The sequence below is a fragment of the Strix uralensis genome, chromosome 16, assembly GCF_047716275.1.
Source record: "Strix uralensis isolate ZFMK-TIS-50842 chromosome 16, bStrUra1, whole genome shotgun sequence".
NCBI lineage: Eukaryota > Metazoa > Chordata > Aves > Strigiformes > Strigidae > Strix > Strix uralensis.
In genome coordinates, this window is record NC_133987.1 from 11,743,916 (window position 1) to 11,763,528 (window position 19,613).

At 41.4% G+C, this 19,613-nt stretch overlaps 1 protein-coding gene across 1 annotated transcript; it reads right to left on the reverse strand.

Annotated features, from left to right (window-relative positions):
- Positions 1 to 637: 637 nt before the first annotated feature.
- KDELR2 (KDEL endoplasmic reticulum protein retention receptor 2) lies at positions 638 to 14,368 on the reverse strand. The gene is made up of 5 exons (XM_074885671.1): positions 14,164 to 14,368; positions 7,108 to 7,208; positions 3,977 to 4,135; positions 2,664 to 2,916; positions 638 to 1,862 (listed from the first exon to the last, which is right to left on the reverse strand). The coding sequence occupies exons 1-5, from the start codon at positions 14,252 to 14,254 to the stop codon at positions 1,828 to 1,830; spliced, it is 639 nt and encodes a 212-aa protein (XP_074741772.1). The 5' UTR covers positions 14,255 to 14,368; the 3' UTR covers positions 638 to 1,827.
- Positions 14,369 to 19,613: the final 5,245 nt, after the last annotated feature.

Below are 19,613 nucleotides of genomic sequence, written 5' to 3' on the forward strand. Positions count from 1 at the left end.
GGCTTGTGTTGGAGCGGCCCTGCTCCACTCTCGGGCACTCGCCGGGACACACACCCGAGAGGGACCCTGCAACTGAATCGAAGGACAAAGCTAACCCCGAGGAAGTCAGTAACCTACGCCGACCCTGCAGAGTGCGCTCTCCTACCAACAGGCACAGACCTCACGTCGCTCTGGGACTACAGCTAGAACTGTGTTTAGTTACAGGGTCAGACCTTGTTTTAATCAGATCTGAACAGCAACGGGATACTCAGTGTAGTGTCCGAGATAGGAGAGCGCAGCATCTTGGCATATGCACTCTGCAGATAAAAAACACTATTCACATTTGGGGCTAGGAATGATAACCATCGCTAACTAGGGGGGCAATGATGGTAAACTAAGTTAGAGAAGATAAATGATTTCTTGAAGATACACCAAAAACATATACAAGCACCAAACCCTCCTCCACAGTAGCCTGGAGACTGACCTTTTACGAAACAAGCAGAACGAAGTCACCATTGCTTCATCCAGTGATAATGCCCCTTGTAGCCTTAAAAAGTTAATTTCAGCAAACAATGACATTAAGTAACTTGTCCTTACTACAACTTTCCATCCAGTCCCAGGCTAACAGAAAACTTTAATTCAGGAATAAAAAAAACCATTTTCACCATTTCATAAAGTGTTTATTGAGGATGGTAACACAGGATAAATCATGCAACAGCTCAGTAAAAAAAGGGAATCATTTAAAGGATAAAGAATGGTAACTGGTGCTGCTGATTTTGAAAAGTTTATAAAAAAAAAATATTAATTGTCCAAAAGTGACATCAAAAACCACTTGAAGCTGAACATGGAAGTTGCTTATAAAGCATTCATTTAAAAGAAAATGTAGATACTGTTTAAAATGATCACCTACAGATTACTGTAATCAACAACTTACAAGTCTCCCGTTTCTATAGCTGCAGTGGTGTAGCAGGGCTGTACATCCCAGATATTTAACCTTCTTTTCCTGGACAAAGAATACAGTCACAAACATTTGCCACTAAGCAACACAACTGCACCTCTTACCCTTCACGACCTGCGCTGCCAAGTGCTTTCATCCCTGGGATTACCTTCCCAAACATCATGGCAAAACAGGAAAGGGCCCATCCTTGTGGCCTCAACAGATTTCCTTACTGTCCTCTTGCCATCAGCCTGTTTTAGAAGGGGAACAGCTACAAAATGTGACTGTTTCCCTTCTAGCACCAACATATATTTTAAATAAGGAACTCCATGTCAGCAGATGGCACAAAGACTGGGCACCAGCACATCACACTGAACATCGGTGGTTTCAGATTTAGAGTTGACATATATTCACCTTTTGGAAAAAAATAAATATAGTGGAATGAAAATTGAATCAAAGGGAAAGAACAGATGACTACCATCCATCAAGGATGCACATATCTGTGCACTGGGAAAAAAAAAAAAGAAAAAAAAAAATCAGTCATTTCAAAGAAATTCTTGAAAATTAAAAAAAAAGTTTGCACTTGTTCCTGGTCATAAACAATCTCACAAAAATTTCACTTTTGGAACTATTCCAATTGAAACTATACACTGAATTTATTAATACAGTATAAGTTTCTTTATGTAAAAAATCTTTATACATAGTAATAAAAAAGATAAAGGCAAGATGCATCAAACAGAAATCTGCTGGTTGTTTTTCCTCCGTTCTTACAGAGCCGCTGATGACTACCTGCACTATAAAGAGCTGTGTTTCTGACTTTCTGTCTCAAGCATCTTCGCCTTTGCTTGTGATAAGGATTGTTCTGTCCAAGCATCCAAAAGGACAGATGCTGGTGATGGTTTTTTTGGCACTTACGCTGGCAAACTGAGCTTCTTTCCCTTGAGTACTGTAAGGAAAAGTAGGAAAGAAAACAATTAGATCACATCTTTGTTTTACTAGGAGAAGCACATACTGTTTAAACTTCAAAGGGACCAAAACCTGCCACACAGAGTCACTCGGTTACAAAACAGGTGCACCGCAGACAGTCCTCCCAAGCTTGCCTCTCTCTCTTTAATACATACTACTAAAACTATGATAAATTAACAACTATTCCAATCCTGCCCTCTTGTGGCACCCTGGAACTCTCACTTTTCATCCTCACAGGACCTACCAGCCTATGACTGTGGTTTCTTAATAGTTAGGACTAAAAAAAACACAGCCCCATATAGCTTTGTAGATACATGATGGAAGCTGGAATGTGAATAAGGACAGAATTACCAATGCACTCAGCAGAAATGACTGCTTCTACACTTAGCATAAACAGAAAGATCCAAAATCCTTTGGACTCTGAGTATTTAAAACACTGAGAAAGGTGTCTGTAAGCATGGAATCTGCACAGAACAGTGTACGTTGTCAGGAGAAGCATAAGGATCACGCTCATCGATGGAAGACAACAGCAACATGTATTTAGCCATACTTATTTTAACCTTGTCAATTAAGTTCATCAGACCACTTATACTCTATCCATACTCAAAACCAATCCTCAGAAATGCCCCATGCTAGCAGGAAGTATGTTTCATAAATCTATCAAGGAGGTTCCAGCGATAATTTGCACACAGAATTAACAACCTAGTAATGTCGATATGGCAGATTCCTGTGAACGTGTTAATTGCTACATTCCACAACCTGAAGTTATTGCACTACTTACCTTTTGTAACATACAAATAGAAGAAGTCACAGTAAAGAACGGTCTGGACCACACCAGCAACAACAGCTATGAGGTCAAAAAATCCCTCAAAATAGTAGCGCCAAATCCAGTTGACTAAGTACAAGGCACGGTACAGACCCAAGAAGAAAAGGTAGTGGGTAGTGATGGTCTCTGCTTCCCCAGTTTTGCTGATCATAAAAAGTTGAGGGAGAATAGCAACCGATTCAAGATAGATGGAGAAGGTCCACAGTATCTGAAAGAAAAAAAAAAAAAACAAACACACAGATATATTCAACTGCCTTACTGATAACAGAAGCACAGAAAATATTTGACTTGGCCTGACTTTTGACTCTCTAACAACGTTATGAAAAGGTACAATATTCTGGCAAACTATGCTTGGTACAGGAAAAACCAAGTGAAAGCTTCATAATCAACCACAGGATGATATAGGGAAACAACTCTCCTGGCAGACAACAGACTCTCCAAACCAGCTGTCTAGTGAGCTGGCAGGTGTAGGTTTACTCATGAGAAAACTTATGTGCATCCATGAGTTCAGGATTCAGTCCCATGAAACACAGCTTACAGAGCTGGTGCTGTAAAAAGCTGCAGGGAAGACAAAGTCCTTTCTTCCCCATGTTATTCCAATTTTTTTAATCTACTGGTTTAAAGAATCAGTTAATACGGAACAAAATTTGAAATAGTGTCTCAAAGTATTGCAATTAAAATTCCTTTATTTTCTAATAAAATCATTTTACTGTAATAAATACAGAAATGCAGCTCAGCGCACTTAAAATAAGCATCTAAAGTTATTCTCCATTTTGTGGGGAAAATTACCTGTTTGAACTCTCTACAATTACATTTTTAATATACTTTTTCTCATAGGAAACCACATAGCTGCATTTCAAATACAATACAATTCTTTCTAATACTCCTGACCATCTGTGTTTCTACAAAATTTAAGAAGTATTATAATTCCTTTTGTTTTCACCAGGTGGCACCAACTATTCACAAACTGCATTCTGGGACATTTCTTTAACAAATATAACAAAAGAAAGGATACTTTTGAAATAATATAACCATCAGAGCATACTGTCTTCTGCTTAATAAAATAATCAATGTTGATAATAATGCTAGTCTCATGAAGTGGCTTAAATTTTCACAGAAATCTACACTGTAAAGATGCTTTAAGGAAACAGGATTAGCCTGAACCTACTAAACATATGCATCTTTCAAGCATTCCTCAATCAGCCTAAAAATACTCACCTTCATATTTTGGAGAAAAAAGTACAACCTCCTGGCCACAATCAACTCACCTCCAGAGGAGAGAAGTCATGATTGACAAGAAATGAGAGTCCACCAACAGGAACTATCAGAAACTCCACTCTGAATGTATCATGGTTTCCATCATAGGTGGCCTTAAATTTCATGTAGATCAGATACACAGTGGCATACGAGCAGGCAATGTAGATAAGCTAGAGCAAGGGAAGAAAAAACAAAAACAAAACAAGACACAGAAGTTGCAGGATTAGATCAAACTCACTGAACAAAGACATTCCCAGGCACTAAGAAGAATTAAGTGCTGTCTTTTTTGGTTGTTTACATGCTTTTGCAGTTCCAGGCTATGTGGTAGTATTTATCTTTCCTCAGCAGAGTGATAATTCAAAACCAACAACTCTGGCTCTAGTGGTTTTGTTGCTTTAAAAGCATCACCTTGCCTCTGGTTGAAGTGACTGTCCACAGTTTCTTTACAGATCTTTCCTGAGTAGACAGAACTAAGGAATTGACTGGAGAAGGAATACCCCTTCTACTACTGTGGGAGAAGCATTGGCCCAAAACATTTACATTAAAAGCATACATGTAGTAATGATGAAAGGGGTCTTCTCACATTCAAAAAGCCTGGGAGTGGTGTGGCCTGTGTGGCAATCAAAAACCTATTCGATAAGCCCCATTAGGACTCAGCCATTTAACATATCACAAATTAGCTGATTTCATTTAGACCTTTAACCATCTCTAAAATCTGAAGAGTGGCAAGTGGACTATGTTCTCCACCAACCAACAGGCCATAAAACCTGCAAAACTAACAGACTGCTAGAAGCACTGAACCAGAGCTCAGTTTCAGTTGATGTCTAATGTTACAATTTTTAATTGTTATGATACGGTAGACTTCATAGTTATTCCCCGTGGAATAGGCAAATAGCTTTATTTTACAGAAGAGAAAACAGAATCAGAGAAAATACATGACTTTCTAAAGGTCAATCTGCCATCATCAGGACAGAGCCCACATTGTCCTGGAGACAACACAGTACAGTAGGACTAGACAAATAGTTTAGCTTCTGCCTTAATTTCATCACAAAGATTAAATATTCCAAGCCATTTATCACATTAAATATAGGTTCTTTACTACTGAAAAGTAACAGATTAAACCCCCACTGTATGCAGATCTACTAATCACTAAAAGCGCTGCTCACAGATACAAAATGTTACAAATGCTGTATTAAGGCGCTCAGAATCTGAAGACTCGACTACACTCGCACCCTGGCTGACTGGAGATAAAGGACCACAGGACAGGATATCAGATATAGGAAACCCCTACTACAGGTGTAAACTAATCATAATTGGTATGGTCATAGAAGTCACTAAGGAAGTGTGAATGAACTCCTTATTTATGATTTCTTCATGAGAATTATGGTGTGTTTTGGGACACCCAAAAAGTTTTCATTTTTAAAGATAACAAAATAAAAGAATGGTAGAAAAATGACTGCAGAGTGCACCAGCAGAAATGCATCTGATACTCAGATACAGGTACCATGAAAAAGAAACTGTAAGATATACAACACTACAGATCACAAAACTTAGTTGCAGGTCGTTAAGAAAGGTAGGCAGTGCCAGTTTGTGTATTTCTGTATATATTCCTGGAATGCAGAAGAAACTCATTTTCCTAAATATGTGATGATCACTGCCAAATACAGCTAGTTGGCACCTGTAGTTTAATAAATATTTCTCTAAATATATTGAAGAAAGTCCTAATTACAGAAATGAATACATTTTTTGCTGCAAATGACAGCACTTTCCTCAGATTAGAAAGTTCATCTAGTTATGCTCTGGGTAATCTTCTTTGTATAGTAGTTCCTGTTCTTTACAACTGTGTAATGTTATATACTCCTAAATATATGTAGATAGAACAAGAAAGCTGTGTTGGGACACTCGAGCAGCTTTGTCTTGGCACTACAATAATGGGCTCAAAGCCAATTACATCTAACAGTCTCTCTAAGCAGTAACCTTTAATAGAGGCTTACGTTTTGCAAGTTAATAGTGGATTTGAACAGAGGACCACTCTTTCATTACTGGAAAGACTCAGTTCAGTATGAAGCTATGTATCACAAGTGTAATTTCCCATATTCATTCCTTTTCTGGGTAGGAGGGCTGCAGAACAAAGACATGGTCATGACCCCTGAATCACAACCAATAAATGAAATGCAGAAAAACCTAGCTGCTCCTTCAGTGCACCCAACAGTAGCTTTCAATATTCTCAGAAATCACACAGGGAAAAAAGCTTGTGTTTCAAGAATATTTTACTTAATCCACAGTTCTGCATCTAGACTGTTATTATTAAAGCTTAAGCATAAACATTTGACTTGTTAGAAGACAAGAGTGTGAGTTTAAAATCTAAAATTTTATTTTATGGTATTATTCCCCTAATTCTTCAGTATGTTTTGCATTATTCGCTACCTAGTCTTTCCTCTTGGCAAAGTTATACTATCCTCTATCTCAGCTAAAGTTGAAGAGCATCAAGAAAATCCAGGAGTAAAGGAACTGGATTAATAATGTGTCTGCTCTGGTGCCACAAATATACCAACCTGTACTGGTGCCACAAACATGCTGCATTCTTCCAGTCTGCTGCTTTATTTTCTTGTACTCAGCACCAGAATTTGCAGGAATAAATAAGAAATAACAAAACCAAATTTGGGCTCACTAATATGCAGTGGACAAGCGAACAGGATATAATCTGATGGAAGCTGCATTTGTAAGAACGTACTCCTGTCAACTTTTGATCAGCCTCTGACCAGACACTAGCTGCAATTCTGGCAATGCATTTTGAATACCAATCTACCTTGGAGTGGATAAAAAGAGATTTACTTAAGCTCTAATGTCTCAGTTGAGAAATACAATTTATTTGAACCATTTTTCCAAAAGCTTTTATTTTCAATAACCAAAACGTCACTTGTTCTAGATGTCACAGTCCCCATACAGTTTTTAATAATTGCATGTAGGGTGTAGGAAAAAGTAGGGTTTTGAGTCCATCTCTCACATTCTTTATCCAAAGCTGGTCTAAAACTTATCTGTAGTAACTGTGCAGTGGGCCATTTAAAGAGGCTTTTATTAATGAAATTATGCACTCTGCATGCACCATTACTAGCTTTTCTAACTCTTCAGTATACTCTACCTTCATAGATGTGTTATACAATGAAATGAATGAAGTGAAGAGGTCCAGATAACGGGTAGTGAAGACCAGTGCAAACAGAAGCTGGCTTTTCCCAGAAATACCTAAAGCAATAAAGGAAATAATTAATTATTCAAAAAGTGGTGATGTGCTTTAAAACACTTGATGCCAAGGAGGAGAAAAGATATAGCCTTTATTTCTAAGCAAGTTGATTACAAAATTAGGACAAAATCCAGGCTTCCAAGCTGTACAAACAGAACTGTAAGGTCATATATCTCAGTAGCGTGCATGTAAGTTACCTTGTACTGGAAGAGGTGCTAGAACTACACAAGATTTAGAAGTTACTCACAGCAGATAGCGTGCAGGTGATATATTTGGAGATTACACTATCTGTTCTGCATTATCATTGGGCACTATGCAGCATGGCTGCATTAGCTTTCAATTCTCAGAGTGCTGTCACATGCCTCAGTCCATTCTTTAGATGCTGAATAGCTGGAAAGGTACAAGGGCAATAGATACTACAGATCCAGTGATAATCAGAAAGTATGCCAGCACCAATAACATGACTTTAAAGGAATAAATCGATTTTAAAACATAAGGCAATTAAATTCAAAAACTTAACTGATCACATGGGGGGGGGGGAATCAAACAGTCAAATCCAGATGTTACTATGTACTGTAACAAAATTTAAAAAAAGAGAGAAGTGAGCTAAAATGACAGACATCTACACTGCATCTTCAAAGTAACTTTCAATTTTAGGCCAAAGCCCCAACATCAAAATTTGTTTATACTTAATTTCAGCCACTAGAGCAGAGTTAGAAGCATAAAAACTTTGCACAATCACTCACTAAAAGCTTCTGAAAACTGAGGTGAAGCATCACTCCATAATACTGATGTGGTGGTGGTGGTGTCACAGCAGGGGGACAAAACAACCTAGCCTGTGCCTCTATCTTGTTATTCCAATTATTCTTGTTTTCAGTCACCCAGGGTGAAAATATTTGAATCTGTTCAGCTAAGCATGCAAATATTGTTCAAAAAACAGGAGGGAAAAATAGTCTTTAGGAGAGGGTTACGATGCACGGCTGAAAATCCTTGTCTCTTTATACAGTGATATTTCTGAGAAAGGCTTTTATTAACAGTGCCATAAAGCAATTAGAAGAAAGGCTATCTGCTGTGGTTATTGAACTCCTTTTCCACTCTGGCTTAAGAAACACTGAATAAACTGCCCCAGATGAAGAGACTTTATGTTTATACATAAAGTACAGGAATGGCTGAAACAGTAACAATTAAAAAGGGTTTTTGTTTGCAACTTTCATACGTGAAATGTCTGTGAGGTGAGCCTAATGTATTACCTGCAGAACAACCCCACTGCCCATAAGCAACTGTAGTACAGGAAACAGCCAATGCCTCAAAACCTACAGTTCTGTAGGCTGAAAAACTATAAAACAAAAGCTGTATTTTAAAAAAAAAACAAACAACAAAACAAAAACAAACCCCCAAAACAAACCACTTTGTAAAGTTTAGAAAAAAAATAGGTTTGACATTTCTTGAACTAGAACTATGCTGCAAAGACAGCTGAAGCAGCACTCTCAGCTGCATCCCAGGTGCACTCGCTGACATTACAACTCTTGACAGAGCCCTGCTCTCATGCCAGTAAAACCTCTCAGCAAGGAACGGTGTCCTAAGGTCAAAACCTACAGGACAAAGAAATCCACCTGGACAGATTACAGTACAACAACCATGCTACAGCATATAGTTATGTTAAATTATTTAGCATGCTGTTTTCTTTTAATAAATAGCAAACAGAAAAAACGGGGGAAAAAGCATGTAATATACATTAACAATTGATAACAGCTATAAATTTGTATCTGGAGGTATTGTCACATAAATACATGTAATATGCTTGACAAATTCCTCTAAGCCATTGTCAGCCTCACCTACCCCCCAAACCAAAAGTTGTAGTTTTTATTAAGGCTTTCAGTATTTTCACTGAATTTTGAATCTTTAGAACAGTCAAATTTTCCTGAAACACATTCTAGTCACAACTAATTTTCAAGTTAAGTAGGCTAGACTAAGCAAGGTTCAAAGTTTAAACCAAAGACCTACAGAGCGACAGGCAAACTGGGAAAAAGATCTACACCACTAGCAAAAATGAGGGGTGTAAACAGGTAAACACTCTGCCACATGAATTTGATGCATTTCAAAACTTTAGGAAATACAACAATATATCTGCCAGTGCTGACCTTGGCTTATGGCTGGCAACTGCAATACACTGGGCTCACAATGCCGTTCCCATCCTTCTCCCTCTGCTTTTACTCCCACAAACATTACTTAGTTCTTGAGCTAAATAAACACACATTTTTATTTCTTCTTCCCAAGCTCTGGGGTCAAATTTTGAAGAGTCAAACATCTCATTTTTGTTTCATCCTCACACATGGAAAAACTTCCCTTCTGCACTCTGGCTTGGCTAAAAGCAATAGAATGAAACTTTAATTCAAAAGCTCACCTGATTTTCACAGCCAGGGAAGACAGCAGAGCTGAAATTGTAGTACTTTCTCATCGACTTCAATTTGTTATTGTGAATTAGGTAAAGAGCAATAGGCAGCAGCAGAGGCATTCAGTCAGCCTGGCTGTGGAGTGTATATGCTACTTACTAACTATGAACTCCATATCACAACCATAAAATCTACAAACAAAAGTTTTTCTAAGGAAAGCCAGTCCATACTTTGTCATGAAAACTTCACAGACTTTTTGAAGTATTCAGCAAAAAAAGTAGCTTTGTTCATTATGAAGTCCCCATCAGCCACAGAACCGCAACTGCTTTGGTTCTGCTAATAAAGTACTAACATTAAGAATCCTGTACTTTCAATTAAAAAACCCAACCTAACTCTAAACACAAATTTGTCAGTCGAGAAAGGCAAAATTTTCCTTCAAAGAGAGAGAAGAAATTCCAAACCTACCTAAAGCAGCATTTTTTGAGACATAAATTGGCAGCAGACAGTGGCAAAGCACTGTCTAAAGTCTTCAACATAACATACAATCTGGTCCATACCAGACAAACAAAATTATGAGAGACAGTTACATTATGTAGCAAAAGTATTACACATTTACTATCCACACTACTTTTTTAGAGTGTTCAGCATATAATTTGACAAGCCTTGCAACTGCAGGTCACCTTTAACACTTGACAAATGACACTGAGAAAAGCAAATCAATTTTCAGGCAGTAATTCACAGTGCAAACAATCTAATTTGACTTGGAATGGATTAGAAAATACAGTCTGAACATGACAATGTTTGAAAGCACAGGATTCTTAAAGTCTCATGAATTTCCTAATTATGACATGAAGTCAATAATGGAGTTAGCTGCTACATTCTCCATGGCTCCTAGTAATTATTTTTGAGCTGTTATTTGGAGTGGCAAACATTTTTCCAAATTCTAAATTTGGAAACTCAAGTAACCAGTCATGCAAAAAATTGCTTCCCTGCCAGCTCTGAAATCATGACTTGATTTGCCTTCCCCTTGTTCTCTTTTTAACATATTGACTAAATTAGGATAGAAAAAAAAAAAAAGTTTGTCAAACACTGAAAACACAGACTGCTTCATAATGTAGATTATCCTAGCTTCACCTATTTTCCTCAATTAGAGGAGTCACTTCTTAGGAAAGAAAACAGGGATTGATGTGTCTTCAGAAAACAGTAGGTTGCGGCAGAGGTACACAGGCTGTCTCCCTGTTGTTTCCAGCTGCTTTTACAGGCCTCTGAGCTCCTCTTGGAACAAAGGCCTCAGACACACACAGATGCAACCAGAAGAGAGGAGTCGGCACCATGTGGTTTGCCAGCTCTTCATGGATCACAGCCTACAGTTTAGCAATCAGTTAGAAGCCTTATTTATTTTCTAAGCTTCTACTGCTTCAAAAGTGCACAGTTAAAGCAGCAGCTGGTTTGCCCACATCTCCTTAGTCACCAATAACCATGAGGTATAAGTTTATTTAATTTATAAACTGCTCTAATATGCAACGTAAAGGAATCACAGAAAGCCCACTAACAAGAGGCATTTAGCAGCTGCTCAACATTAACTGGTAACGATTTACGGGTTATTGTTGTGTAGGACTTTAAATACATATTTGCATAAAATAAGTCTGTATTATGTTTTTATTAGTAGAAACCACAACTGACAACAACAAACCACTACAAGGAACAGGATAGAGCCCCAAAAATAAAATTCCATGCTCCTTTGAGGTGCTCTTCTCATTCCAGACAAACTTTTTATGGCCTCACAGAATCACAGAATCATCTAGGTTGGAAAGGACCTTGAAGATCATCTAGTCCAACCATTAAACACTAAAAAACACTAAAACCTCAGACACTAAAGTCGTAGAAGTAATATGGATCTGGATTCACTCCTAGGGACTCAGGCAGAACTGGAAGACACCAAAAAAACAATCCCAGACAAATGTATCACCCATTTCACTTTTGTTTTTTCTCAGGAAAATGAATGAAGCAGACGTTTTCTACTGAAAGATTCCACGCATGTCTGCTTGTGTTCAGCGACGCTGGCTAATATTGTAAAGAGAAGAGTTGAGGGACCTATGTAATATAGGCCCATTTACTTTTCTGTGTTGGAGAAAGTAGTACCAAAGATAATGATTGGTTTGAGTGTACTTTCTTATAAATAAATCCCTAGTAACAGAGATCCTCAATCACAACTGATTTAAGGAAAACATCAGATCACTTTTTAAGCAGAAAGATGGGACTAGGTTTCATTGTACTATACTGTGTAAATAACCTCATGTCCAAAGGTCACTTAACAATCTCTTGGCTAAAACCCTATTTGAATTTTAGCCTTGCACTAGAATTTCTCATTTTCCTTCTTCAGAGAGCAAGAGATATTTAGGTTTTACATCATTAATTGTGTTGTTACTTGCAAACTTGACTGCATTTCTCCAGTAAGGCAGAGGACAGAACTCTACAGAAGAGCTGGAGAAGGCCAGGCCCTCTCCTGCCAGATCCAGACAGAATTCCTGATCCACTAGAGTGTGAGCCAGGGAAGTTCGTTAGGAAGGAGCTCTTGCTCCATCGCCTCAGAAACAATACTTCTGCACTACCACTGCATTTGGACTGCGGAGGCATTTGCTTGAGCTCTTTTGTAAAATTAAGAGCAGTTTTTACTTTATGTGTGTTTAAAACTAAAGCTATTAATCTTGCTAATCACTTGATAGTGCAAAAGAAAAAAATAGTAGAAGTGACTTGGCATGAAAACATACAGAAACTGTACTTCCTCTTACCTGTAGTGCAAATCTCTTTCATTTCCCCATCCTCAATTCTTTCAGGTTGCAGCTTAAACTAATTCTTCACGCTCTTAACTGAAGACTTTACAGATACATCTGTTCAACAGTGTTAACTCGGTATTTGAACAGTATTTCATGCCAACACATGGCAAACTGATTTCAAGAATAATCACTCTTACTAACAAAGGAGAAACTCACAAGAAAGAAGGCAAAGTCAAGCTCACAGTCAAACCCCAGGACACAGCAAAAACGTTATTTCCAGGGTCGGTGGCGTGATCCATTTAACACACATAGCACTGAAATGCCCATTTTGAATTACAACAACTCCTAGTTTTCTGAAAGAGATCAGCTATGTTGCAGTTAGAAGAACTGCTTGCAATTCCCTCCAACCGCCACACCGTACACTCGAAGCGAGGAAGCAAACCACATCACACGGAATTCGAGCAAGCACGTACAAAACACGGGAGGAAGCACAAGCGTTTCTCCCCCGGGCTGGCAGCGGAGCCGCGGGAGCGGGGCTTCGCCCGGCGCCCATCCCGGAGGGCGGCCGGGACCCAGCTCCCTCCCCGCCACACCTCTCCCGCTGCCACGTCAGAGCAGGCCGGGATCTCGACCCAGAGCCTATTCTCTCCAGCCGGGAGCCTCTCTCCTACAGCTTCCTCCTGCAGCTGGCCAGGCAAGCGAGAAAACACCCCAGAAGCCTTATAAACGGCACGAATCGCAGTTTAATTCTTCCCGCAGCGAGGGCGGAAAACAAAAGGGAAGAAGAGGGCGCGGTAGTCTGCCGCGAACGCAAACCTGTGCGCGGAGGGAAAAGGAGGGAGCGAGGGAAACTTCAGCATCTGCAAACTGCAAGTCAGCGACTCCCAACGCTGCACCAAAACCAGCTTTCACGCACCAGAGAGGCGCTTAAAGCTGCCAAGCAAACACGCAGACGGAAGGCTGTGCGCTGTCAGGAAAAGCGAGAAAATAAGCTCTATCTCCTCTTTCCCGATAGTGGCGGGGCGCGGGGAAGGGAGGGAGGTTGCCCGCCCCGCGGGGGACGCATTCCTCCCTCCTCCCCTCCTCCCAACCTGCCTCCCCATTCATTCGCTCGCCACCGGGCAGTTACATAAGGAAGGGGCGACCCTCCCGGGGACAGCCGAGGTGGTGGTGCTCGGGGATTAAAGTACAAATAATGCCAACCACCAAACCTTTAACGAAATCGCTGCTCCCCCGAGTGCGCCCCCACCCCGGAGGAGGGGATGTGGCTCCCCTTTCCTCCCGCCCGGTTGCCCACCCGCTTCCACGCACCCTGCGTTTGGAAAGGACTGAGTTAGGAGGGAGGTCAGTCAGGAGGGGGGCTGAGCCCCCTCCCGCCAGCGCTGAAGGGAGCGATCGTCCCTTTTCACCTGCCCGGGCGAGTTCTGCCCTCCCGCCCTAGGGGCCCTCAGGCGGCGACTCGAGGGGGACACAATTCCCTCCCCCCCCCCCCGCCTCTCCTCGCTTTACCACAGCCGCCTCCGGGAAAGTGGGGCAGGCGGGACCCCCCCGTGCTGCCCCCCCCCCCCCGGCTCGGCTGAGCTCTCTTCAGGAAGCGGTCCCTAAACTGCAGCAGAGGTGATCGCAGCACGGCCCACCCCCCTGCCGCGGCGAAAAGGCGGCGATCGCGCCCAGGCCCCAGCGAGGCTCCCCTCAGGCACCGCGGCCCAGAGCTGCCCAGCCGGTCCCGCCGCCCTCCCTTCCCTTCTTCCCCTCCCCTCGCCCGCCCAGCGGCCTTCCGCACGCACCCGCGCAGGAGCGGCTCTTCCAGATCTTGAGCAGCAGGATGATGATGGCCGCCAGGTGGGACAAGTCCCCGGTGAGGCGGAAGATGTTCATGGCGGCGGCAGAGGCGGCAGCGCAGCCCGGAGCCGGGGAGCGAAGATGGCGTAAGCTCAGCGGGCACCGAGCGACGTGGCCCGGGGACGTGGCCAGACAGCCACCGCGCCCGGTGCACCCTGGGAAACGGGAGGGGGCGGCCCCGCCCCTCCGCGCCGCCTCCCGCGGGGGCGGCCGAGCCGTTAGCCCTGAGGCGAGCCCCGGCCCGGCCGCCCGCGGCGGGGGGATGCGCGCGACCCTCCGGCCTCCCTCAGCCCTCCCAGCGCCAGCCCTGAGGGGAGCGGCCCGTGCCGGGCCCAGGGGCGGCGGGGTCGGGCTCCCGCCGGGCCCCGAAGGGTGAAGTCCTCGCTTCGGGTCCCGCGCTGGGTGTCCGGCACCGAGGGCGGAGTAGGCCACGGTCCCTTTTTTTGCCTTAAACTCTTCAGAAGCCCTTTCAGACGGATAATTTCGCGGTTCTTTGTTAACCGGCAGTAAGCAGAGAACAGAGCTGTGAGCCAGGAGCGGCTCCTGCGCGGGGGACGCTCCGGCAGCACCAGGCAGCCGCCGGCCAGTGGAGCAAGTACCGGGGATGAACGGGGAGAGAAACCGCCGTGAAATTCGGCCATCAGGCAGCTGGCTAGTGCAGCAGTTGGTATTTAATAGCTATTGCCACGTTTTGTGCAAATGAGCTTGATTCATGGTTAGTGGCCCAAGAGAGTATGCGAATTTCTAAGAAAAGTAATTATTCCTTGCAACAATAAGGCTTTGGGAATTAGTGTGCTGCCTCTTTGCAGTCCTCAATCCCTTAACCTGAAGGGTATCGCCATCATAGTTGTGCAGTGTGCAGTTCAAGGAGGTATCCCCTCTTAAGCACGGCTTAATCACCAATGTTCTCTAAAAAAACCAGCAGTCAAAACAGTAACAAAGCAAGCTAGAAAACTTCACAGGAATAGGATTTCCAATGACTCTGGAAAACAGGTTATCCCAGCTAAACAGTGGTGCTTTGCTTTTTTATACCATTTCAGAAAGGGGAAGTTATTAAAAATCTCCTGGTTTGCATTGTCTCATGCCCTGTTTGAGGAACTAGAGTAAGGACTTCACTGTTACAGAACAATGTACAGAACCACGTACAGAAAATTTCCCACAGTGGAAGGTTATGTCTGGTTGGAAACTATGAAAAAGATCCTAAGTGCAATCTTTCATTTTCTTGTTTAAAATGTAGCATAAACACTGAAATCTTTAAAGGGCTTACATATTCCCCAAAAGAAGAGAGAACTGATTAGTACTTCCTATTGAGTTTACCTTTTTTTAATAAGTACCCACAGTGTGACAGAAACAAATGTACTTATTTTCAGAGATCAGGCATCAAAGTCTGTCCTCTCAAGTCAGGTTATATGTTACATTTGAAAAGTTTAATAGATTTGAACTCTAAATTAGACTAATTATTTTAAACAGATATTGAATAACTTTAAGCATCAAATAATGTTTGATGTAATTACAAGCAAGTTGCTTACCTGAGGACACGTTAGGAACAGAAATCCAGTACTTGGGTAATTTGTACTGAAGACAACAGCATTTGACAGAATCCCCAGGTCCATGGTGTAGACTGCAACAGTGGGGAGAAAGTGCAACTACGTAAGTCCAACCTCTGTGGCTGCAATGCTGTGGCACTTTCATCACTATATAAAAGTGTAACAATAAGGTCCGAAAGTACAGTTTATGTCTTAGAGCACTGGCTGAACTAGCCAGATTAGCTGTTTGACACAGGCTTGATTGAAATAGGCACATTTTAATACGTTAGATGTAAACACTTCTAAAAGGACGACTACTGAAATAAAAGTAGCTAATAAAAACACTGACAGATGCGTATCTGGAATCTATTTTAATAGATACATTAAAGGCAGAGAGCTGACATCCCTTCTCTCTCAACCCCTTTCTCAGTTCATGCAGGATGTATTCAGAATTTGTTTGTGATCTAAGTTCTTTTCTGACATCTGATTAAATATTGAAACATGTCAGGCCCCAGTTAAAGATGACCTAGGGCAGCTTTAGCTTGTGCATCAAACCAACACATGATTTTAACTACAGCAATGGCTATTCTTTGATAAATCAATACAGTTATTTTCTATACACGAGTTTAAAATTATCGGGGAAAGGGGTACCAGGAAATATTATCCTGCTGTATTTGTGACAGATTAGTATTTTCCACTATTTTCATATTTCTCCTCTAGGAATTTAGTCCTGGCCCCTCTTCTCCTTGTCCCCCAAAGAGAATATCGGAGATATTAAGTGAGATGCTGTTAAATATTTATAAGGCTAATTAATAGCAGCTAAAACATTAGAAGATAGATGTTACACTGTTGCCAGCAAAGCAAGAAATCCAGCAATCACAATTCCTCCATTTAATACTCCAATGTACAGTCACTTGGATTGTAAACTCTGAAAATGCCTTGTGTTCCTGCATCATGAGGGCAAGAAAATCCTCTCATTAATCCGATTGGAAAAGCAGACTGATGCTGAACATGAAGGGGCAGGAAGAGACAGATGGACATCGGCTGCTTGCTACTTATTGCAGAAAAAAGTGTAATACATTTCTAGACTATCTATTTCTGGGTACGATTAAAGAACCAGATGTGAATTTTGATAAAAATATCCTATGGTACAAAACTGCTACAGGTCCTGATACCAGACAAGGTCAGGTGGGGTGTATGAGCTAGTCTCATAGTTTCTCTGTTTAGGGACTGAGTAGATAGATAGGGAAAGACAGTCTGATAATGGATCAGGCACTTTACTAAAATATGATGATCTGGATACCTGGATGGTACACAGATTTATTTTGTTCTTTGAAAAGTTTGTCATTTATCTGCACTTTTAAAAAAACAATGCACAAAATACTGTTTCTGAGGAGCAATTTCAGGTGTTCTGGGGTACCGATAAAAGAAATTTAACTTACATCGGAGTTTGTGTTTATTCTGTGCAGACCTGTTTCCCTCCTGCCTTACTGGAAAGGGAAGTCAGATCCCTCACCTCAACAGCAGTGGAGCAAGCAGTCCATGAGGCTGTCCCACATTATACGACACAGGAGAGAATATTTTACTAATTTGGACTGTAAGGGAGAAAAATAAGGTTCTTAGCCCATGTATCTACAGATCATGCTTTAAAAAAAACCCCAAACCCACACACTTATCAAAAACATTTTCACGCAGATAAAGAGACCACATTGCTTAATGTTGTGTCCCAGCGTAGAATATCAGCCTTTTTTGAGGAGAAAAAAAAAAAAAGAGGAAGAGATTATTTGAAATTTGATTTCTACTTCTCTCTAGGGAAGATGGCCAGTCACAAGGGAACAAGGTACTGCAGTTCACCGAGTCCTCGTTCCTCGACTGACATGCCCTAGTTGGCTGTGTGCACGCTCGGAAGCAGCGTGCAATATCGATAACCACAATGCAGTAAGAGCCGGAACACCAGCAAGTGCACTGTGGCCAAAGCTACGGGATTACCTGCTCAAGTGACACATTCCAGGCGACTATTCAATTCCTTGCTTATTTGTGAGTGTCATTTCAGGTAGCTGGACCTCTCCCATAAGCCCAGGTGCGTTTGGCTGGCACACCTGGGAGGCACATCTCACATCTGCTTCAGCGTGGGCAACGGGACTCTAACAAGGTCCCAGTCGAATATGATGGGGCTGCAATCTGTGTTATGGGAAAATAAATCAGGTGGTGATGATCCTAAGATAGGTGCAGCAGTCAAATGATAAGCTGAATCTGCCATAATGCAGTACATATTTGAGCAGATTATACAGAGGCATCTTAAAATTAAAGAAGGATGCCATTTTTTTTAAAGCGGTATTTTTAGAGCCTCACACTGATAGGAGTTGCTTAGCTCTGATGTGACAGATTGAGATCACTGGGAGTCAAACATTCCATGTACTCTACAAAACCTGACAACAGCCATAATACCAGCTTTAACAGGGACAGTTTTCAGATGCTGTGGATGGGTAGTTGTTTTCTTATCTTCAGGGATTGAAAGATACCACAAATGTGGCACTTCCTCAGTACCAGGTAGTAGGGATCTTTTCGCTATTGGTGATCCAGAACTAGTAGCCCCTTTCTTTTTTCTAAATGCAATTCAGAATATAAAGGTGTCAGGCACTGAAATAATAAACCAACAAAGTACTTCTTCCCATCTGTTAACCCCTTAAGAATCCTACATCCAATCAAATGAATTAAATTAAATACCTCCTCATACATACTGCCGGACAGGGCCACCTGTCACAGAGTTCACAACACTCCGAAGAGCTAGGCCTACACCAGAGTTCTGTCAGACTGTCAACAGTCGGGTGTATATCCCACGGTATGTACGGCAGTGCCTAGCAACCATCAGAGTAGTCACAAGTGGAGAGGAGAGCTACAATTCTCACAATATGCAGATAAGAAAATTATTGTCATGGTATATATTCAACAGCCAGTTTATGCATTAATCTGATTTTTTTGTCGTTCTCAAATATAAATGTCAGATCTAAAAGGATATAGGAAAAATTAAGCTTTGTTTGAACAAATGTTACCCACATCTACAACAAACAGCAACATGTCTTTAAGGATCAAAGAAATCTTTCTCTGTAGTATATTCTTCCCTAAAATCCTGATGGTGTGAAAAGAGAGGGACTCTGAGACATTTTTCCCATGAACGTGTTCCAGAGAAAGTGATCATGTGCATTTTGTATGTAATATACATATGCACAGGGCACAGATCTGTATGACTGGCAGTATCCTATGGCATGGATGCCTGCATTAAGGGATTCTGTGGTTTGTTTCACAGGAGTAAAAAAGAAAAAGTACATGTTTCAGTTTCTTCTTAGTGATAGAAGTGTGCTAGATTATGAATGGATAGCAAATTACATACATGGATTACATACCATGCATACTAGTGCTCTCCATCTCTCTCTCCATCTATTCTTCCCACAGAAATTCAGTTTCAACAGTTTTGAAGGAGGTATCTCATGAATCACAGTTTTTGTAGAATGGGTTTTTCCATCAGTGACCTTTACAAGAGGTACATTGGCAAAAGTAAAATTGCTTTTCTACAATTCTCACCATCCAAGATGCTCGCACCATTTTATGAACCAAATAGGATTTGTAATCTCACCGTGAAGTACAACATTAAGTGGGTGCTCCACATTTACCCCTCCTACACTACTCTTGTAAGAAATAGGTATGTCTTTGACCAAATGTAAATGCAATGTCAAAGTCATTAACATAATTATTAATTTAATAAAATAAATAAATAATCAAGGAGTTCAGCTATTTAAAAGCACTTGTGCTTGAAAGAAATTACAGCACAGATGGCACAAAACAAAGAGCTCGCTCCTGCTCCAATTAAA